Genomic DNA, 23,562 nt, shown 5'->3' on the forward strand with positions numbered 1-23,562 from the left:
TCCTCTAAAATATGTTAACAAAAAGCAGAGAAAGGCTGGAGCACTAGTACAGTGGGTAGGAAGTTTGCCTTGCACGTGGCTGACCTGGATTTCATCCCTGACATCCATTTGGCCCCTGAGGCCCTCCCACGAGTGACCTCTGAGCACAGAGCGAGGCAAGCCTCTGAGCACCACTAGATGTGGCCGAACATTTTAAAAAACAATAACAAAGCAACTCAGAGAAAGACCTTTAAAATGACACAAACATTTTAGTTTTCCTATACTTAGGATCCTGTATTAGAAAAGTATTTATTGGGCCGGAGAGATAGCATGGAGGTAAGACGTTTGCCTTTCATGCAGGTCATTAGTTCAAATCCGGCATCCCATATGGTCCCCTGTGCCTGCCAGGAGTGATTTCTGAGCATGGAGCCAGGAGTAACCTCTGAGCACTGCCGGGTGTGACGCAAACAAACAAACAAAAAAGTATTTATTTTTCCCTCCGAAATAACCACTTAGTGTAAAAATAATAATAAAAAGAATAATTAATAATAATAATAATAATAATAATAATAATAATAATGTCAGATAGGCTCCAAAACATTAAGGTAGATGTTTTCTAAAATAAAACCAACACATGTATGAGAATTGTGGGGTGGTCCATTAAGAGCTAACAAACCAGAATTCTTTATTTTTTTTGGGGGGGGCCACACCCAGTGACGCCCAGGGGTTACTCCTGGCCATGCGCTCAGAAATTGCTTCTGGCTTGGGATATGGGCTGCCAGGGGATCAAACTGCAGTCCATCCTAGGCTAGCACGTGCAAAGCAGACACCTTTTCGCTGTGCCACCACTCAGTCCCCAAACCAGAATTCTTAAGTAGGACATGGCAAGATGCTTTTTTTTTTTTTTTTGGGCCACACCCGTTTGACGCTCAGGGTTTACTCCTGGCTATGCGCTCAGAAATCGCCCCTGGCTTGGGGGGACCATATGGGACACCGGGGGATCGAACCGAGGTCCTTCCTTGGCTAGCGCTTGCAAGGCAGACACCTTACCTCCAGCGCCACCTACCCGGCCCCGGCAAGATGCTTTTTTAGCACGCTTTTCTGCTGATTAATACTTACCTTAAAGATTCAATTCCATTGGGGCCGAAGAGATAGCATGGAGGTAAGGTGTTTGCCTTTCATGCAGGAGGTCATCGGTTCGAATCCCGGCACCCCATATGGTCCCCCGTGCCTGCCAGGAGCAATTTCTGAGCCTGGAGCCAGGAATAACCCCTGAGCACTGCCGGGTGTGACCCCCCCCAAAAAAAAAAAAAAAAGATTCAATTCCATTCTAGACGCCTCTACTGAAAAACTTATTGACCAATTCCACTCCCAAAATGAATCACAACTATTCAGAGTGTGATTATTTCGTCCTCTAGCGGTTGGCATGAGAATAGACAGTCTATTCCTCAGGCATCTTTACTCAAAAGAAGGTCAAGAACAGCTACCATTTTATTGGGTGCGAAAATTCCCAGTTTCATAATTGTAGCAACACAGACTCTTCAGCTGAGTAGTAGCAAGCTGTCTAACATAATATCTGTGTCTCACTCAGATCTCAGGCCTTCAAAGAACCCTAAAACATTTTTTGGGAGTAGTCCAGCACACATTAAAAAAGAGAGAGAGAACAGTTTGAGTAGGACTAAACAAAGGCCTCCATTGACCTTAGGCCTCAGTGAGGCAACTTCACAGTGAAGAAGTGGTACACTAAAGTCCCCAAAGTTTAAATTTATGTTCATTATAAATCCTTTCCAACTGACGGGTTTCAAAGTCTACTCTTGCAGGTAACTCAGGAAGGATAAAAGCTTTTGTGTCGTCAAAATCCCAAAGCAGGCAGGCATCTCTCAAGGTAGGGCAAGTAATCCAGCGAGTTAATCGGCGAACATATTTAAGTCTTTCATTAGTTGGATAATGAATCAGCACTGTTCATCAGCACCCATAAATATCCCATCAGGACACCAGATTTTATACTTAGAATGGTGCCATAAAAACACTCTGGACTAACCTTTGGCATTGAAGTCCATTGTCCTAAGGTTAATTCTCATGTGGCCTCATTTTAAAATTCTCACTTATTTTTTTAATAAGATTAATGGTCATGAAAAATAGATACTAGGTTGGTTTTTGAAAGCCTTAAATTAGTTTTTCAATTTTTGCAAGTTATTTTTATTTCATAGCCAAATGATCCTATATGGAATTTTTGTAAGGTTACTTAAGTAAGACCTTGTTTTCTTGGCCTTGTGAGTTTTGCTTTATCTTTTTGTCCGGGAATTTTCTTTTGGGGGACAAGTGGTTACGGTAGGGGTGACTCATCCAAACCCTACAGTGCTCAGCTCAGCAGGGCTTATTCCAGGCTCTGGGATCACTCCAAGCAGGGCTCCAGGTGCCAAGAATCAAATCAGAGTAAGACATGTGCAAGGAAAGTACCTTATCCTTGTGTTTTCTCTTTGGCCCTTGTTTCTTTCTTTTTTATTTTTTTTATTTTTGGGTCACACCCAGCAGCGCTCAGGGGTTCCTCCTGGCTCTACACTCAGAAATCGCCCCTGGCAGGCTCAGGGGACCATATGGGATGCCAGGATTCAAACCACCATCCTTCTGCATGCAAGACAAATGTCCTATCTCCATGCTATCTCTCTGGCCCCCCTTTTTCATTTTTTGTTTGTTTGTTTCATTTTTTAAAGGAGAATCATCTTTAGATAATTACCAAAGTACATATTCCCTAAAGGCCAACAAAGGTTGTCTCAGTGTCACTCCTGGGCCTCTGAAAAGGTAGAATGAGTGGTAAACCCACTCATGTGTCTCAGAGACACGCAGGATCACAGTCTAGGATATGATCTCTTCAAAAAGTCAGCTTGAGAGAAACAGAGAGATAGTACAATGGTAAGGCGCTTGCTTTGCATGCGCCCGACCCCGAGAAGGACCCGGTTCAATTCCCAGCATCTCCTATGGTCTCCCAGTGTGCCACGGACAACTTCTGAGTGCAGAGCCAGGAGTGACCCCTTAGCACTACTGGGTGTGGCCCCAAAACCAATCAATCAATTAATCAATAAATAAAGTTTAAAAAAAAGAAGTCAGGGGGCCGGAGAGATAGCGTGGAGGTAGGGTGTTTGCCTTGCATGCAGAAGGACGTTGGCTCAAATTCCGGCATCCCATATGGTCCCCCGAACCTGCCAGGAGTGATTTCTGAGCATAGAGCCAGGAGTAACCTCTGAGTGCTGCCATATGTGACCCAAAAAGAAGTCAGATGGACCAAATCAATTCACAGACCAAGACATGCTGAGTTACCTACCTGCTACCCAACACAGAGCAAGGTAGGTATTAGAGACCAAAGATTCACTGTCCTTAAACATGGGCAAGGGAAGTAAAGACATCCAAGTACCTGGTGTTGAAATAATGTAGCAGGCTAAACTTCCTACAATCAAGTTAAGGTCAAAGGGGATTCATAAAGTTAGATTTTAATAAGACTTTCTAAGGCACATAAAACTTGAAACTGGTTTAAGAAAAGAAGGTAAGTAGACTGACTGGGCAAGGGCAAGCTCATGAGATGCAGACAAATTACCATATTTTTCGTACCATAAGATGCACTTTTTTCTCCCTGAAAGTGCTTCTTATGGAGCAAATGCCACCTGGAGCTGAAGCCTGAATGCAGAACAGGAGAGCATCTAAAAACTATGTACGTCTTATGGTCAGGTGTGTCTTATAGAGTGAAACACAGCAAATCAAATTCCATCCCATGCATTTCCTAGTCAGCTATGGATCCCTGGAAAGAATCTGAGTTAGTGATCTTCAGATGAAGTTTAATCCTCACTTCCAGTGATTTCCAAATTCTCTCCAAATCTTGCCACCTTCTTTTTAATTGTTTGAAATTCTTTTGGAACACAAGAGTGGGGCCTCATTAAGCAACTAAGCAAACCAATGACCTGGCAAGAATTTCCTTCTGAAATTAGGTATTTCCTTCTTCGTTTGTCCACTTAGAAGTATTCCAACTACTAGGTTGGCCGAAGATTTATTTTCTATTTTATAACTCTATGAATGAATGTATTTTCTTTTTTTTTTTTTTTTTTTTTGGTTTTTGGGCCACACCCGGTAACGCGCAGGGGTTACTCCTGGCTATGCGCTCAGAAGTCGCTCCTGGCTTGGGGGACCATATGGGACGCCGGGGGATCGAACCGCGGTCCGTCTCCTAGGCTAGCGCAGGTAAGGCAGGCACCTTACCTCCAGCGCCACCGCCCGGCCCCGAATGAATGTATTTTCATCTCACCATTATCTGCTTGTCAGGAAGGGCTAGGTCTCTCAAATTCAAAACTGCTCAGAGCTTGGATGGATTTCATTGTTCTTTGCTATGAAAGAGTGAATGTCCTGTGCACTAGAAGAAGATTTAGCAGAATTCTGGGCTTCTGCTGGCTAGGTGTCAATTTAACATTTCCCAATCATGACAAAAACACCTCCTGATAGAGCCTAATAAGCAAAACCAACCAAACCCAGCTGGAAACCACTACATTGCATAAATGAAGCAACTAATTTCAGAAGTCAATTTCTCATTGCCATTATCTGCCATGGGAAAAAATTTTACAGTGACTTTGAACATTTCTATCTAATCTAGGGAGACTAGAAACTTAAACATGACCAGCCATAAATCTCAAAATAAGTCTCAAAATCTGCACTGAAAAGTTTCACTCAGAAGGACTGCTTCTATCCCTTGACAGATGGGAATAATGCATGCATGTATGAACATTTACATATTGTATACATATATATGCTTTTGTTACTTTCTAAGAAACCATGTTATAAACTCAAGTTTTCAGCTGAGCTTTCTAGTCATACATGTGGCTTGCGCAGAAACAAAGAAAATGGTAGACAAATCTTTGCCTTAAGGAGGCAAAATGGGTGACAGCAGGATTCCCAAGAACTTAAGCAATAGTTCCTCTGTTTAGATCTGTCCAAAAAGTCCTCTCTGAGAAATTTAAATTTCCCTCTATTTGCTTAGAACTACCACGGGAACAAATGTCTTCTTCTAGCATCCAAGGTCTCTTAATTTCTTTGCAAATCACCTGAGAGAATGAACTGGCAAATATATATGTTTTAGAGAAGTAAGTATATAGTATATGTTTATTTTTTAATATCTTTAAGCACCATGATTACAAACATGCTTGTAGTTGGGTTTCAGATATATAAAAGAACACCCCCTTCACCAGTGCAACCTTCCCACCACCAATGACCCCCATCTCTCTCCTCCCCCACCCCCTGCCTGTTTCCAAGACATTCTATTACTCTCACTACCATTGGCATGATAGTTGTCAGTGAGTTATTTCTCTAACTGCACTCACCACTCTGTGGTAAGCTTCATATTCTGAGCTGGTCCTTCTAGCCCTCATCTTTATTATCTCTGGGTATTATTACAATAATGTCTTTTTTTTTTCCTTAAAACCCATAAATGAGGGAGACTATTCTGTGTCTATCTCTCCCTCTGACTTACTTCACTCAGCAAAAGAGTTTCCATAAACTGGCAAATATTTTTAAGCACCTAACACTACACTCACATCTGTACTAAGCAGCTAGGGGAGCCTAAGATTTAAAATCAAATGCAAGATTACCTTAAAAGGGATTTCACAGACAGTAAGAACTATATAGGAGTTTAGAGGAGGAACAGATTACTCTAGGGCAGGGTTGGGATTAGGTTTCAGCAACAAAGGCAAATTTGAGCAGAGGTTTAGAGGTGAGGAATACAGACAGGAAGACAAAGGCATTCCAGAGAGGCACCAGAAGAGGTATCAGAAGAGAGGGGTGAGGGGGTGAAGGCCAGCAGGAAGACAAATTTTCAACATTTAAGGAAAAGAAGCAGTGTAGGCAAGGTGGCGGAAGTTGAAGGTGGGACTGAGGAAAGGCTGGCATCCAGTCAATAAATAAAATGCCAGGGATGGTTCTGTGCCTTTAGGCGGGGGGGGGGGGGGGGGAACTAACTTTATAATGCTGCGTCACTTCACAATAATTCTATGAAGTGAGAACTGTCACAGTTTTAGAAACGAAAAATATTAGAATCTTGAACAATGAGGAAAATTCTCCCAAATCATGTTAGTATGTGCTAACAATGAGCTGAGACTAGAGGCTAAACTTCATTAGCCCATCCCAGTTTCATGACAATAGACAGAGAAGCTCCTTTGTCAGCCAGGGAAATGGCTTTTTGCCCAGTGCCACTGTTTACCTGGGGTAAAGGGGCTATCTCTTACCATCCTGACTGAACCTTGCCTCCAAGTCTGCCACTTGGGCAGGAACACAAGGAAGGTCCATAAGTAAGATGTATTTTCACTTCCCTTCTCCCCATTCTTTACCAATAAATTTCTTTTCTCTCATCAACTGACCCACACACTATGTTCTAACTCAACCTTCATGGCCTTAGAAACCTCCCACAGTTAAGAGTGGTCTGCTCCCCTTCATCTCCTCCTACCTCCCTAAGGCCCAAATTAACAGATAAATAACAGGAGAAGTCAAGTCTATGTAACTGGGCTGACCTGAGGGGGTGAGGTGAGAAGACGGGAGAAAGCAAGAAAAAGAGCACAAGTCCTCACAGGAGAGTATTTGTGCAGAAAGAACTGTAGCTGGAGTCATGGCCTGCTCAGGATTCTATTATTCTATTATATATGTATATATATATACTATTAGCATATATTAGCATATAGAATATATATAGTAGTACAAGTATATATTAGTATATAAATATACTATAGAATATATATAGAATATAGATGTAAATAGATGTATTTAGAATATACAAAATATGGGCCGGAGCAGTGGTACAAGCAGTAGGGCATTTGCCTTGCACGCGCCAACCTAAGACGAACCGCAGTTCGATCCCTCAGCATCCCATATGGTCCCCCAAGTCAGGAGTGATTTCTGAGCGCATAGCCTGAAGTAACCCCTGAGCATCACTGGGTATAGCCCAACCTCCCCCCCAAAAATATATAAAATATATATTAGTATGTAGAATATTATAGAATATAGATGTGTATATAGAATATCTATTAGTATATAAAAGAATAAATATTAGTATATAAAATATAGTGTATAGAATATACTATAGAATATAGATATATAGAATATATATTAGTATATAGAATATATGCTATTCTATGACACCAAAGGCACAGATACCAGGTAGGGCAGATGAACTTAGCAGGAAGAGGCTCATCGGTCTCAGAAGGGAATATGACAATCCAAGAACTGCTTCACAAGCACACAAATCAAAGCCAGGAAGTGGCTGCCTCGGTAGCCAGCTGACAGTGTCTTCCTCAATGGCACAGCCTCCTTTGGGGTTTTACATTCTACAAGCAACATGATAATTTGTAACAAAAGCCCAATGTCCCCAAATCACCTTTAAATAAATCAATAAATCAGCCCGTGTCTTTTCCCAGCTCAGGGAATTACTCATTCTTTGATTATTCATGAGTGTGGACATCCAACTTTTGGATCCAAACTCTGGTTTCAATTTGGGGTTACAGTAAATCTTATCTCTAAGGAAGTACTAAAATATAAACTATAAGGGATGGGAGCAGGAGAGATAGCACAGTGGAAGGGTGTCTGCCTTGCACACGGCCAACCCAGGACGAACCCAGGTTCCATCTCAGGCATCCTATGTGGTCCGCAGAGCCTGCCAGGAACGATTTCTGAGTGCAGATCCAAGAGTAACCCCTGGGTGCCCACTATATGTGGCCCTAAAACAAACAAACAAACAAACAAAAAAGTCTTCAGGTGGTTCTAATATGTCTCTTATCACATGTATAATATATCTCTTATAGCAAATATAGAAACATGCTTCATTGAAGCCACTTGTCAAACAACTCAAAAACAGTGTCAGGATACAGCGAGTGAGTAAGGTACTTGCCTTGTAACTGAATGCCCGATCAGAGAGTCAATTCACACCATGTATAATCTCCAGTAGTGATCCCTGAGCACAGAACCAGGAGCAGCCCTGAGCACTGATGAAAAGCACTCCAAAATTCAACACAACTCAAAACAATCCTTCAAAAAGAAAACATTATTGCCTTTCTCTTTAGGGAACTGCCTGTTTTGTTTTGTTTCCTAAAAATAAAGTGGGGAGGGTAAAGACCAATTTCTGTTAGTTGCTTTTTTAATGTTATATCTAAATTTACTGGTAGCTGGAGGCTGAGGAAATAGTACAGCAGGTAGAGCCTTGCCAGGTGCTTTCCTTGAACAAAGCCAACTTGGGTTTGATCCCCAAAATCACATCTAGTCCCCTGAAGTCCCACCAGGGATGATCCCTGAGCAAAATCAGGAATAAGCCCTGACCACAGGTGGGTATGGCCCCCAAATCAAAATAATAAATAGATAAATTCATGATAGCTGTCAGTTTTGAGACCTCAATGAAGTATGTATATAGCTTTATAAAAAAAAAAGTTAGTTTAAAATACAATAGATTCTTGGGTTGGGTGCTTACTGGCTGACCTGCCAAGAACCTAGAACACAGAACCAGGAGTAAGCCCTGAATGCCAAAGGGTGTAACCCAAAGATAAACCACACACACATACACACACACACACACACACACACACACACACACACAAACTAAGAAACACCTGATGTCTCCTCAAGTAAAGGAAAGATGGGTCAGTCAATGGATGGGGATCTCTGTACTTCAGAGATACTTCTAAGTGCATTTTTAAGTGTATTTAAGTGTTTGGTTTTTGGTTTTTGGTTTTTGGGTTTTTGGGTCACACCCAGCAGCGCCCAGGGGTTACTCCTGGCTCCATGCTCAGAAATCGCTCCTGGCAGGCTCAGGGGACCATATGGGATGCTGGGATTTGAACCACAGTCCTGCATGCAAGGCAAACGCACTACCTTCATGCTATCTCTCCGGCCCTATTTAAGTGTATTTTTAAGTGTAATTTTTTTTCCTGGTTAAAAGAGTAATACATATTACCAAACTTTTGGTAAAAATATGAGCTGCTAGCTTCGCTGATTTTTTTTCTTCTAAGTGTAATGAGAGAACTGAGAACAAAGGACCATTATTACTATATGTATTTGGGAACTTATCAAGTATGGCTCTCAAACTACCAATTAGGAAGGAAATGTGTTGGGGGCCAGAGGGAGGGCATCCTCCCTTTATTGATTGTCCCCGTGCCAAAGGGTGTTACAGATAACCTGCCCCAAGTGCAAGTTTATGTAACCCGCCTGCTCAAAATCCAGACACAATGGTCAAGGAGCCAGCCTGATGGCTGCTGGGGGAGAGAGGCAGGATTTCCGTTCCCCCAGCGAGCCAATCAAACCAACAATAGTTGGGTCAGTATATATGATTCAGAAGTGGGAAAATATCTTCTTTAGGGCCTGCTCTCAGACATATTTGTCTTCTTCTTACTGGTGGGGAAAGAAGGTACAGGAGAAGACCCAACCCAAACTCACCTCAGAGCCTATCAGAAAGGGGTTCCACCTGTGGTGGAAGAGAAAAAGAATAGCAAGGACCAAAGAACTGCATTCTCTATGGAACTATCTCAGCCACATGAATGGTATCAAACATGCCTCTATAATGATTCACAAGGCAACATTCCTAAAGTTTCAAAACAGAAAATACCAAACAGTTCCATGTGCAAGGTTCAACTACACTTCAAAGCTAGTGAGTGAGTGATGTGACTCCTCCCCACCCCATGTAGGGTGGCTTGGATGGGTCTTTGTTTTGCTTCTGGTAACAATCTGCCACTGTCCCTGTTATCCAAGTTCAATGAGAGACCATTCTTTTCTTTGCTGTTTATTCCCCAGATTCAATCAGTTATTCTGCCCTGGTAGTTCTTTATCCCTCCTGCTTTCCTTTTGCTACTACTTACTCTCCAAAAAACAGACTTCAATACAGATGTTACTATAAACCAATCTCCAACTTTAGTCTCTGACCTCTCTAATTCAATCTTTCCCAGGGTTACTAGTGATCTATGATCCCATGACAACGCTCCAGTCAGATTCTCCTCAAGCCCCATACTGCCCAATCCAAACCAACCACACTCTATCTCTCACCAGAACTTAGTGCTGACTATCCTCCCAATAGCTATAAAAGCCTATAACCCTATATATTTGCTCAGGCTACTCCTACTTCTGGAATGCCAGTCTGTCTCTCTTCTTAGTCTCTCCAGTGAAACTTCTCCAAACTCAAGTCATGTGCTCTAACCTATCTAATTTTTATAATCGTCCTCTAGGTTTGCAAAGCATTTCAGCTTTGACCTCTAGTCCAAAATTATTTTGACTCTTGTTATAATGGCTACCCCTGCCATGTATTATAATCTCACAGAAACAAAAATCAACTATCAATTATTTTTGAAAGACTTCTATCAATGTTTTTCAAAATGGAGTCACAGATGCTCTTTATCAAATAAAGCAGGAATTAACAGATTTTTAGACCCATTAAGTCCAATGAATCTTCATCTTAATAAACTCCCTAGATCATTCTTGACTAACGTTCAAGAACTCCTGTCCACTATTAGTCAGGACTTTTCCTGGAAGTAGGCAGCACTCAACAGAGGACCGTGGCTAAAACACCTGATAGCTACAGCTGTTTTGCATTTGCTTTTCACAAAATAACAAAGTTAGGACAAACATGAACTATAAAAGATAGGAAAGAGAATAAAATGTTTCTATTTAACTCTAGAGAAAAACATTCATAAAAGACCAGACCAAAGTAAGATAAAAAGGGAATAAAGGGAATATAAGGGCTGGAGAGATAGCATGGAGGTAAGGTGTTTGCCTTGCATGTAGAAGGACGGTGGTTTGAATCCTGGGATCCCATATGGTCCCCTGAGCCTGCCAGGAGCGATTTCTGAGCATAGAGCCAAGAGTAACCCCTGAGTACTGCCGGGTGTAACCCAAAAGCCAAAAGCCAAAAGCCAAAAAAAAAAAAAAAAAAAAAAAAAAAAAGAAACCTATGGAATGTAGAATGGTAGAACACTTAACTTCCATGGGACAGACCAGGGCTCAATCCTGAGCACCAAGTCAAGAGGTATAAACTCTAAGCACAACAAGATAAGGCACAAAGCTAAACAAAAAGAAAACAAAGAAGGGGAAAATGACATTAAAAAAAAAAAGGCTCCTTTTCTAGGCTGAAGGTGGTTCAAAACACAGCCCAGGAATAAACTTTTTTTTTTTGTTCAGCTGCATCAGCTCCTATTCTTAGTAACATGTCTCCAATAATGAATTGGAGAGAGAGGGGAACAAAGGATAAACTAAAATAAGAAAAACAAAATAAAGAAGATAAGATTATTATGATTAAGAAATAGGCATCTTGACAATGAATGGAAGAAAAAAGACACAATTAATGACAATGTTGACACCAGTAACTAACACTTGTTTGGCATGTTGGGTTGGCTAAGGATTTTCCTACATATTTTACTACTGTTCAAAGAACTTGCAAGGATCCATTCTAAGGAATAGAGATGATCATGACAGTAGTAGTGAGAGAAACAGAATGCCTGTCTCCAGTGCAGGCAGGGGGTGAAGGAGGTAGGAGATGGGGGCATTGGTGGTGGGAGAGTTGCATTGGTGAAGGGGGGTGTTCTTTTTTTTATAACTGAAACCCAACTACAATCATGTTTGTAATCATGGTGCTTAAATAAAGATATTTTCAAAAAATGGAATAGAGGTGAGCAAAAAAAAAATCTGTGGAAGCAAAAAAGTTTATTCAGGAACACAGTCAATTGGTACCAGAATCAATCTATGGGGTTAAGTCTTATTTGTAAAATAGAAGGCTGTTAAAGATTTACAAAATGAAGTACGTAAAAAGGAATGATAAAGAGAAAAATGGGTGGAACAAAAAAAAAGGAAGAAGAAATGCTAAGATGAAAATTCCTACGGGGGGGGGGGGGAGAAAATTCCTACAGGAATAAAAAGGCTAAATAACAAAGAAAAACAATATATACTGGGAAGATATTTCAAGAATAGTATTTATATTTTAGATATACTTTAGATTTGTTTTTGCAAACTATTTCTCCACTTGAGGCTTTGTTTCTGAACACAAAATCGAAAGGTGATAGATCAGGAAGGACTTTGAACCCTGTATTTCAATGTTTCTTCTTGGATTGTCCTCACTGTCCATGGTGTAATTACCACAGAGATTGAGAGGTGATTAGGCAGAGCCCCAAATCGTGTTACATTTAGGGAACCAATTTCCTCTAACCTTCACCTCAGAAAGTGGACAATTCTTACATAAACCATAGCACTGGAGCCATCGAAACAAAGCATTCTCTCAAAGGAGGCTTGTTCGTGGGAATGAGCTAATCAAAGCATACAGTTTCCTTCTGAAGAACCTCTTGCCATATAAACTGTAAAATCTTTGCTGATAAAAAGAAAGTTTTATTGTACAATGAGGAAGTCCTGGGAAAATCAAGAGAGAAAATGTCAAAGCAGATTCTGAAGCTTTAGCCAGATTCGTTATCTGTTATTTCCTTTTTTTAAAATTAGCAGTGATTTACCAAACAATATATAATAGGACAAAGGAAAAGAAAGCAATAATACTTCAAAGATTTGGGGGGGGGGGTCTTCAGTTGTGCATTTCCTCCTTGTCCTCACCCTATCCATCACTGTTACTTATGCACTTTCCCATTTAAACAGAGATAAAAACATAAATGCAAAACATCATCATTCGGATAACACTGGCCTTGACCGAGCATTCCACAGCTGGGTCCCTAAATCTGCTTGGTCTCTGTGTACCTCAATAAACACAAATCAGAATGAAGCCAGGTCAGTGGAGTCTTGATTCTTTAATCCAGCTGCCTTTGAAACAGAAATGTCCCTGATGTCATGCTCTCTTACATAATAGTCAAATAAGTTCAATGCTTTCAGAAAATCAATATTATTTAGAGAAAATAAATCATTCCAACTCTGGCTGTTTAAGTAGACACCCAGATCTTTCTCAGAAATGATGGTTTTATTTGGATAAACAAATGTGGAGGTCTTGCCCTCAGCAATCATATAAGAATTCAGTGATCCAGTAGAAACCTGGTTAAAGATCCAAGACTTCCCAATTCAAGTGAAGATATTTTCACCTTTCTGAACATCTGGTCACTAATAAGGTTCCTGTCATGGAGAAACATATTTATATATCAAGTTGGCAGTGAACATGGGCGATCAAGTGTTGTCTTGGTATTCTGTTTCTTCTTAGACCAAATAAGCCAATATTTTTTTATAATTTTATAAACAAATTCTACATGTCTTTCATTTCTTTCTACTCTTCCCTAAAAAAACCAATGTTTCTATCTTATGAAACTCAGCAACCTTCAGGTCTGCAATTCATTCCAAACCCCAGACATTTCATGTTGAAATAAGTTAAACACATTTTTAAAAAAAATCTTTCTATGAATGAGCTTTCTAGCTTGCTTAATCTCCTCCCAAAACATCTGCTTTCTGATGAAACCCAGGAGCCTCCGACTCCAACTAGAAGATGCACTGTGTGGTCTTAAATGAACCATATGGCTTCCTTCCCTTTAGAATACGCACTCCAAATTTGGACAAAACGTTGCTGAAGCGATCTGAATAATGTGCTAAAGTATTATCTAAGACATGACACATTTTTAAAGCGCCATACCTCATTTGCTGAATCAGGTCCAAGTATACAAATTCATACAACCTCCAACCCTAAGGGGGAAATAATTCTTCTAAGGCTTAGGAACAGGCGTTCTTTAAAAAACAGACAGCCTTTGCTGCCATCTAGAGGTAAGAGCTATGTAGTAAAAGGAGAGCTAGCAAAATACAAAATTAACTTGCAAAAGCCAATTTTCTAGAGAGTGTAGAAGGAGTCCTACTAATGAACACCATCTTGGCCATGTTTTCTTCAACACCTACAAGGACTGCTTAAAAGAAATAACTGTCCCATACTAACTGGTTTATCTGAAGATCCTGTAGTCATTAGGATTCACCCCCCCACCCCATTCCTAGAGGGATTTAAATCAGTAGGTTCTAAGATGGGATCTTGAAACTTTAGTGTTTTAATAAGATCTTGAAGGGATTCTCATAATCCCTCTTCAGGTAACCACTGTCTTTCAAAAGGTTGAACTACCCAGGTAGAATTACTGAGGTTCCAAAATCAGAACAATAGAGCATTTGCCTTGTACGCAGCTGACCCAGGATGGACGCGAGTTCGATCAAGCCAGGAGCAATTTCTGAGCGTAGAGCCAGGAGTAACCCCTGAGCGCCATTGGATGTACCCCTCCCCCCCCCAAAAAAAAAAGAATTACTGAGGTTCCAGATGAAAGTAAACTTCAAAAGACAACAAAAACTTGATGATTTCTCAAAGTATGGCAGGATGAATACTTGCACAAAATTAATTACTATGAGAAATTATCTAAAATGTAGATTGGTGGGTACAACTGCAGAGGAATGAGTTATAATTTTAGTTATAATTTCTTTATTTATTTATCATCAATAGATCAGCAATATTTTGTCCCTAACTTATAAAAGTATTAGGAAAAACAATCTGGCTCTTCCCTCTCTACCAGCTCTTTATTTCTCCCTTTCTTTCCCTCTCTACTCCTCCCTCTCTCCTCCTCCCTTGTCCTCTCCCTTTCTCACTCTCTCTCCCTGCTTCTCATTCTCTCCTCTCTTCCTCTCTCTCCCCCTTTCTCTTTTCCTGTTTCCCTCTCTCTGTTCACTGTCCCTCTCCCTGCCTTTCCCATCCTCTTCCTCGCTCTATCCTCTTCCTCTCTCCCTCTCTCACCTTGTCTTTCTACTTCTCTTCCCTTCTTCCTCTTTCCTCTCCCTCACCATCTCCCTTTCTCTTCCTCTCCACTGCCTGCCTCTCTCCCTCTCTTTAGCCCCCTCTTTCCCTCTCCCCTTCTCTTCTTTCTCTCTTCCTCTAGCTCTCTGCCCTCTCTCCTCTGCCCTCTCTCCTCCTCCTTTTTTTCCCCTCTCTCCTCCTCCCCTTTTTTCCCTCTCTCCATAATAGAAGAAAAGAAAAAACAATCTGAATCTTGGCACTTAAGGTTTATTCCAATGTATATAGGAAAGTCTAAAGCTCTGGTCCCAGAATCAATTAGCTTAAGTAAGTGCAACACTAATTTCAACTACAGTTGCTTCAATTCCTGATTTGGATGATATAGTCAATGTCTTAATCTCTGAAGTGTGTCCTTCCTTCCTTTCTACCTTTAAATTACTATTCTTTTTCCAACTGTACGATTACTATAGAAAATACAAAATATAAAAGCACTGAGAACTTCACTAACCAATTAATCACCGATAGCACTGGTAAGCTTATTCTACATTTTTCTCTTCAAGTATGCATACATATAGCATTACGTAGCATTAATCCTGCTTTTAACATTTCAAATAAACAGTTCCTTGTCATTTTCAAAGAATAATCAGATTCATATGTGATTTTAACCCAGTGCTTCTCAAATAGTGGGGCTTACCCCCAGGAGGGTTGCAAGGCTCCATGAAGGGGGGGAGCATTTGACCTGGGGAAACTGTCATAACAAGCTAAGCCACGTGTTTATGTCTCTGTATGTCTCTGGAGCTGAGTTGCTGTCCTGCTTCAAACCCCACTTCGAAAAGCTATGCATTGCAAAACGTGTTCATTGTAGCCATTAATCCAGACATCACCTCTGATTTAAAAAATCAGCTCAAGTTATTTATATATTTTTGTTTTGCAAGTTAAAGTTTTTTCAATAAAGATTCTATTTACAGTGACATGGGGGGGGCATGAAAAATGTTTTCTTTTTCCTAGGGGGGCATGACAGAAAATAATTGAGAAGCACTGTTTTAACCCAATTCATTTATTCCATCCTAATTTATTCCACCCTAGTTCCATCTTAGAAGTAACACTAAATCAAATAGTCTTGCCTGTATCTCTGATTATTCCCTAGAAAAGATTATTATTAGCTACAACATACACTGGTCACCAGATGCCAGATTTAGGGATTTTAATACTCATGGCCAAATTGCTGTCTTAATCATTGTTAAAGTGTTCCATCTCATTAAATCCTTAATAGGCCATTTCATTTTTTTGAAAAATAAAGAATTAGAAAAAAATTCCAATTTTGTTGGCCATTTGAGAGATTTTTGAAAAGTGAGTAAGCATTTCAAGCACTAAAGGTGAGACCACGAGATCAGATGAAAAGGTAGGAATGCCATTTAAATAAAGAGGATACTGATAGCAAAATAGACAGCTTGTCTTTCCCCAGCCACTATCCTTTCTAAAGAATCATTTATAATTTTTCCTCCCTGGCTCCAGAGATTTACATTCTTGTCAGAAATTCTAGTGGAGTAGGCAGGAAGAACCATGTATAATTTCCCCCAAGCCTTGCCGAGAGTGGTTCCCAAACATAGAGCCAGAAATTAGTCCGCAGTGGTCAGCTGTGGCCCCCAAACCAAATAAACAAAAGAATAAAATCTACACATTCTGTATTTCAAACACAACCTAATTTTAACCCACATAGTTCAACTATGTTCAATTTCCCACCTAAGGGCCATTACCCAAACAATTTCCTTGCTCTAGGATAACCTCCCATCCCTGCTATTAAACACCTTCCATGTTTTGGGAAGTCTAAGTCAAAAATATCTTTATTCGGAGCCGGAGTGGTAGCACAGTGGTAGGACGTTTGCCTTGCATGTGACTGACCCAGGACAGATGAGGGTTCGATCTCTGGTATCCCATCTGGTCCCCCGAGCCATGAGCAATTTCTAAGTGCAGAGCCAGGAGTAACCCCTGAGCACCACCAGGTGTGCCCCCCCAAAAAAATCTTTCTTCATAAATCTCCATCTAACCTTACATAGAAACTCTTATTCTCCTCAGTTAAAATCAATTTGTTTTCAATCTTGAGACTTTTTGAGATTATATGTTAAACAATTCTTTTTGCATATTTCCCACTACACTAATTGTTAAAATGCAAGAAATAGAACTCATTTAGACATACCATTATCTACGACCAAGAATCTTGTATATAACGAGCACAAAAAGTATGTTGGCAGAATAATCTGATTTCCCCCTCTCCATGCCAAATTCTGCAACCGGACAATGTCTTCCGCCTCTCCAACTGTACATTAACTACCTTTTATTCTTTTGTCTAATTAAGATCAAGGAGGGATGCCAGCAGAGAATCCCAACATGGAACTTCAAATCAACAGCTCCAGCCAACACTGACATCACTAAGTTTCACTGGACGGCTCCCCCTGGACCTCTGGGGAAATCTGTTCACTACACTGGAAGTGGGAAGTTACACATCATAAAGACTGTCACCTCCAATACTTATCTCCAGGTTGGAGGCAAAAGGTAAGCCATCCCAATGCACTGCCTGAAGACATTCACCTACAGAAACATCTGGAAAGCTGTGAATGCTGCCACTGGAGGCTGAAGAGGAAGAGGGATCTCTGCAGGGAACAGTAAAGTGGCAGAATGACATAGGGTTCATTCACAGGCTGCTGGACCTCATGTACAGACTCCTTTCTGCAAGAGTAGGCCTTCCCCAGCCATTTTGCTACAAGAGTGACCATACACTCACTGGTGGTCACACACACACACACACACACACACACACACACACACACACCCCTCCTTGTTTGAAACCCAACCCGAAGGTGAACTGTCTGGGATGAAACTGAATTCACCAAACACCGCTGGAAACTTTTCTAATAATGACAGAAAATAACTGGGTCATATTTTGTGAAGATCATATAGCAAGGGGCAAAAGGGATGAGAGATATGATGTGCCGCCAATATTTCTCACCTGCTTGAAGAAATTCAGATTATTTTTTTATCAAAATGACAGGGAAATTAAAATCGAATTCTAATGTATTGTTAAAATTCAGAACTCAGGATCTGCCACCCAAAAGATCACCAGGGAGACAGGCAGTAATGTGAACAAAAGCAAGGGAGTTTATTCCTGCATGCTGGAGTTTATTCTCCTAAGAAATGAGGACCCCGAGAATGGCATACAGGGCAATTTTAAAGGGTCCCAAGTCTCAGTCTAGGGGATTTCCGCCTCCGGGTAGTTGATCATTAAAATTATTGGTCCTTGGTATTAGAGGTTGAGCTAGGATTGGTTGTAGTTCAAATGAAGTATCAGAAAGACAGCTGGGTGGGCTGCAGCCCCCCAGATCTAGGGTATGTTGTCAGCTGGCCATTTGTCAGCTGCTGTTAAGCCTTCTATGGGTGTAATTCCTGGCATTTACCTCTAGGGTTGGTTCCAGGAACCAGCTGTTCTCTGGGCCTAGTCTTTCTATTTTAATTCACAGCCAGTCATGGCTATACTTACGTTCACAGCAAGACTAGGTTTACAGTAAATTTCTAAACCAAACTTTGAACTGTAACATAGAACTCAATATTTAGCACTCAACAGTATAAGCAACTACAGTTTCCTTACGACCGGGAAGGAAAAGGGAAGTAATTCTTAGTTACAAAGAGTAAAAGAACACAAATATGAGCACTATCTGATCTTTGAGTGGTCAGCCTTATAACTACTTATGTGGAATGTCCATTTGAATGTTGGCACTTAAGTTTTGTCTTCAAAAACTGAAACTGTGCTCTATATGGATTTAGCAAGATGAGGAACCTCAGTAACAATGAGAGCAGTTCAGCCATGAGCATCAAAATACCTATAACTGGCATCCTCCAATTCATTTTGGTGGCTAGAAATCTTTATATCCTTTCCAGTTCTGATACCCATGAGCATAGTCCATTAAAGAATGCTAATTCCAACAAACACTCATCAATGTATAAGCCACTGTAACCCAGCAATAAACTAAAAGAGTTTCTTTCCATGGAAATGCATTCATGGGATCAGGAAAGAACTGTGCCAAAAATTCAGTGTGAACAGAGTAACAATAATGGTGCTGCAGACCATTTTTCTACAGAGACAATTATATTCCACAGAGCCTCTGTCCTATAAAAGTAAACAAAAAATCTGCATGAACAATAACCCGTGTTTTCTATGATGCTGCACAAGAAAATTTTGGCCAATGACAGGGCTTCAAAATGGCTGGGCTGGAGTCAGTAGAGCAAGCACAAAGGAACTACCCATGTTTTGCCATGTTCTAGTAGCCTTGAGCTAAGCATGTAAAAGGTAGGAGTGAAGTGCGGAGAACAAACACTCAGCAGAGGGAGAATTAGGGAGGTCTGGGGAGTTAAAAGTCACAAATGCAAAGGCGGTTAAAGAAGGGAGAAAGAGGTGATTGAGCTCTGAGGGCAAAAAATGGGAATGCAGGGCAGTAACAGGCAGATAGTGCAGCCTGAAAACACTGTGTAGGGTGCTGAGTGCTGTACATAACACATCAGGCAATATTAAGAGAGCAGAGGATGAGTAAAAGGGAGAGAGAAGGGTCAGTTGTGACTGAAGTGCTTAAGTCAGGGGTCCTTAAACTTTTTAAACAGGGGGCCAGTTCACTGTCCTTCAGACTGTTGGAGGGCCAGATTATAGTAAAAACAAAAATTATGAACAAATTTCTATGCACACTGCATATATCTTATTTAGAAGTGAAGAAACAAAATGGGAATAAATACAATATGTGGCCCGCGGGCCGTAGTTTGAGGACCATTGGCTTAAGTGAACCAATGCACTAAAAAGATGGCCATGATATGCAACAAACCATTAAAAGCTGTGCTGGGTGACAGTCAAAATCGATACTGAGATTTAAAAAAAAAGTCCACGTGGGGCTGGAGTGATAGCACAGCGACTTGGCCACCTATACAGAAAACCTAAAAGGTTGAAAAGTAGTATAAAGCAGGAAAAACAGGCACCAACAAGACTCTCAATTTAAAAACAAAACAACAAAAACAGAGAACATTTTACGTCGAAGAGAAAACAAAATACGGTATATACAGATCTCAAAATTGTTTTGTTCCATGCCAGGAGACTCCCTGAAATTCATTTTTCAGGCCAAGATGGCATAAATTCAGTGCAAGCGAGAAAAGAGGGATAAGAGGTTGTATAAAGTTCTAAAATGGGAATTAACTGGGGCTGAAGCGGTGGTGCAAGTGGTAAGGCATGCCTTGCACGTACTAGTCTAGAACGAACTGTGGTTCAAACCCCTCCCCTCCGCATATCATATGGTCCCCTAAGCCAGGAGCAATTTCTGAGCGCATAGCCAGGAGTAACCCCTGAGCGTCACCAAGTGTAGCCAAAAAACAAAAACAATAAAAAATTAAGAAGGGGAGTAAAGAGCTATATTTCTATGGCAAACAGCTGAAGTTTGTCTTTTCACAGTAACATGGATCCTACTTCCATGAAGGCAAAAATATTTAGGAGCTGGAAAGATAGTTTAGCAGGTAAGATGTTTGCTTTACATGAGGCCAACCCAGGTTCAATCCACAATGTACCTCATAGTAATCCACTTCTGGACCCAAACAGAAGTGATTTCTGAGCACAGAGCTCAGAGTAATCCCTGAGTGCTAAAGGGTATGGCCCAAACACAGAAACAAAATCTTTAAAACAAAAAAGTTTATTTTAACAAGAGGATTATGTTGATTGTAAACCCTGTCTGATACAATGCAAATGCATCAATAACTAAGAAGTAGAATGCTGTTTGGATTCAGCAAAAAGGTCAAAAGACCTATAAAACTATTGAAATAGATTTAATCATTAAAAGAATCTTATCTTCAGGCCACAATCCTGTATCTACAGATCTTTTACCCTTTGAACATGATAAAATTAAAAGAAATCGTCCTAATAATTTTAGAAGAGACATTCAGTTATATTTTTTAAAGGAAGCAGATTAAAAACCCAAGATTAAAAACCTAACAAAACCAATGTAAAAGAAAAATTTGAATAGCCTGATCAGTTTATACTGGGGCCTTTTCTTGGCTCTCTTCAGCTTCATTGACTTCTGAGTTAGTCTTCTTAGAACCTTTTGGAATAAAGAATTCAATCTTCAAAGGAATATAACTGATAATTTTACATCCATGGAAATTGATGTAAAATATAATTCTCTCGGTTATAATTCAAATTCCTGCTTTCAGTGACATGTGACATATAACTACAGTTTTGACACTGGAGTTTTCAAACTACAGCTTGCATGCCAAAATGAATTTAATCGAGTCATTTTTCTACAGTCTGTAAGTTGAGAACCAATTTTATATTTTTATTTTATTTATTGAGGAGGCTGGGGCCACACCCAGGAGTGCTCAAGGTTCTGTGCTCTTGGCTCAGAAATCATTCTTGGCAGGCTTGGGGGACCATATGGGATGCCAGGGATCAAACCCAGGTCTATCCCAGGTCGGCCACTTGCAAGGCAAATGTCCTACTGCTGCACTATCACTCCAACCCCCCAATTTTACACTTTTAAATAGCTGAAATTTTCAAAAGGATCCATGAAAAATGACATAACATTTAAAATTCCATGATTCATAAGTTTTTCTGGATCAGTCACACTCATTTTCATTCATATTTATTACTACCTATAATAGCTTTCATGCTGGAATGAGAGCTAGTTGCCTAACTCTAGTCAGTAAAATCTAAAATATCGCCTATCTGGATATTGATTTAAAATAAAATGTTTGCTGACATCTAGTCTACTATGAACTAGACTAACAAGAAACGTAAAAACAAAATGAACTAGATTTAAAAAGCAACACTAACAGGGCCGAAGAGGTGGCGCTAGAGGTAAGGTGTCTGCCTTGCAAGCGCTAGCGTAGGACAGATCCCCCAGCTTCCCATATGGTCCCCCAAGCCAGGAGCAATTTCTGAGCGCTTAGCCAGGAGTAACCCCTGAGCGTCAAATGGGTGTGGCCCAAAAACCAAAAAATAAAAAATAAAAAAAGCAACACTAACAAGTCAGATATTCTATAAAAACATATGAAAATAAAAAAAATTACTTCAAGCTATTTTGATGATAGTAAAAATTCTATTTACACACTACAGTTGTTTAGCTAAAAATCGTAATGGGGTCAGGTGATAACACAGAGGTTAAGGTACGTGCTCGGCCTAAGGGTTCAATTCCTGACACCACAGGACACCGGCAAACATCAGAGATCAGGGATCTCTGGAGATCCCTGAGTTCTGTCAAATGTGGACCTGGGGAATTCCAGCAACACTACAGTGGCCCCAACACCACAGAGCCTAAGCATCATTGTATCCTCAGACTACTCAACTCAGTTGGCCAAGAATCATCATGGCGTCCCCAATGTCTTCCAAGTACCTCTCAGAAGCATCTTCTGATTCCCAAGAAAATAAACAAAGGATCTATACACAAAGTACAAACACAAAATAATTTAATTGTCCATTCACAATCTGGGAGAATGAAATCTGAAGGGGGAAATTCCTAATATCTTTCAACAGAAAGAAACATTTAGCAAATTTACAGAACTGTATGTGTAATTTGGGAAATATATGTAAATAAATAACTGTTCATAAATGTTCACACTGTTTACTATTCAAGAGTCACTTGCTCTTTGATTTACAAGAATCTTCGGAAGCCGGAATTTCCCCCTTCTGAGAGATAAATTGGGCAGGGTGCTTGCCTTGCATGCAGTCTGCCACTATTTGATCCCTAGAACTCCACTTGGTCCCTGGAGCCCACCAGGAGTGATTCCTGAGAAGCAGGAATAAATCTAAGCAAAGCCAGATGTAGCCCAAAAATTAAATAATAACAACAACAATAATGATGATGATTAAAAAAAAGCTTGGGTGTTTTATACAATAAAGAACACATAGCCCAGAAGGGTTATATGTGGGTCCACTGGTAACAGACTTCAAGTTCAGAGCAATGCCTTAGAACTAGCTCATATCCCTTCTTCCAGCTATTTAGAAGTTATCTTGCACTTGGCTTTGCCCTTGAATTTTCATCCTAAAACAGCATTTCTTCCTTTTGGATTGACATACATCAATGCATGAATTCCATACTGTAATCAGATTTGTGACTTTTCCCCCCTCTAATTTCATCATAGTTTCTAAAACATGGTCATGTATGAGAACTCATTAAATGATTTTGAAAATGTGCGTTAGCAACATCTCAAGTCTGAAATTTTTTGGGAGATGAAGGTGAGGGTCACACCATGCAATTTTCAGAGATTTACTCCTGGCAATGCTCACAGGACACATGGGTCTGCTGCATGAAAGGTTAGCATTCTACTTGTTATACAATCTTTCCAACCCCCAAAGTCTGAAATTTATTTCTAGTGTTAATGCTTTACAACATTTACTATCAATGTCTTTAAGTCATATTTGTTGGGGTAGGTGGGACATCATAACAAAAGGGCAGTAAATGAAAGATATGGAAGATGTCAACCAGGAAAGAAATTTGGTTTGTTTTGGTTTGGGTTTTATTTGGGGCCACACCCAGTGGTGCTCTGGGGCTATTTCCTGGCTATGCATGCAGAAATCACTCCTGGCAGACTCGGGACCAGATGGGATGCTAGGAATTGTGCTCGGGTCTGTCCCAGGTTGGCTGCGTGCAAGGCAAATGCCCTACCACTGTGCTATCTCTCCAGCCCCCAGGAAAGTAATTTGGACTTTATTCTGTATAAGGGAGAAAGGTTTAAGCAGGAAAGTGATTGGTCAAAAGTTGGCTGCTAATTGAAGAATACTGCGCACAGGTTATAGCAGCGTATCAAAGCTATTAAAGCAAATGATGGCATCA

The 23,562-nt window shown here is 40.4% G+C and overlaps 1 protein-coding gene across 1 annotated transcript in view; it reads left to right on the top strand.

The window, feature by feature from the left end:
* LOC126025888 (filamin A-interacting protein 1-like) overlaps positions 1 to 17,220 on the top strand; it is a 134,374-nt gene extending 117,154 nt beyond the window's left edge. Inside the window, exon 4 of the mRNA XM_049785614.1 lies at positions 17,067 to 17,220. Within this exon, the coding sequence (XP_049641571.1) occupies positions 17,067 to 17,220 (154 nt within the window). The remainder of the gene's footprint in view (positions 1 to 17,066) is intronic.
* Positions 17,221 to 23,562: the final 6,342 nt, after the last annotated feature.

This window comes from Suncus etruscus, chromosome 13, assembly GCF_024139225.1.
Source record: "Suncus etruscus isolate mSunEtr1 chromosome 13, mSunEtr1.pri.cur, whole genome shotgun sequence".
Taxonomy (NCBI): domain Eukaryota; kingdom Metazoa; phylum Chordata; class Mammalia; order Eulipotyphla; family Soricidae; genus Suncus; species Suncus etruscus.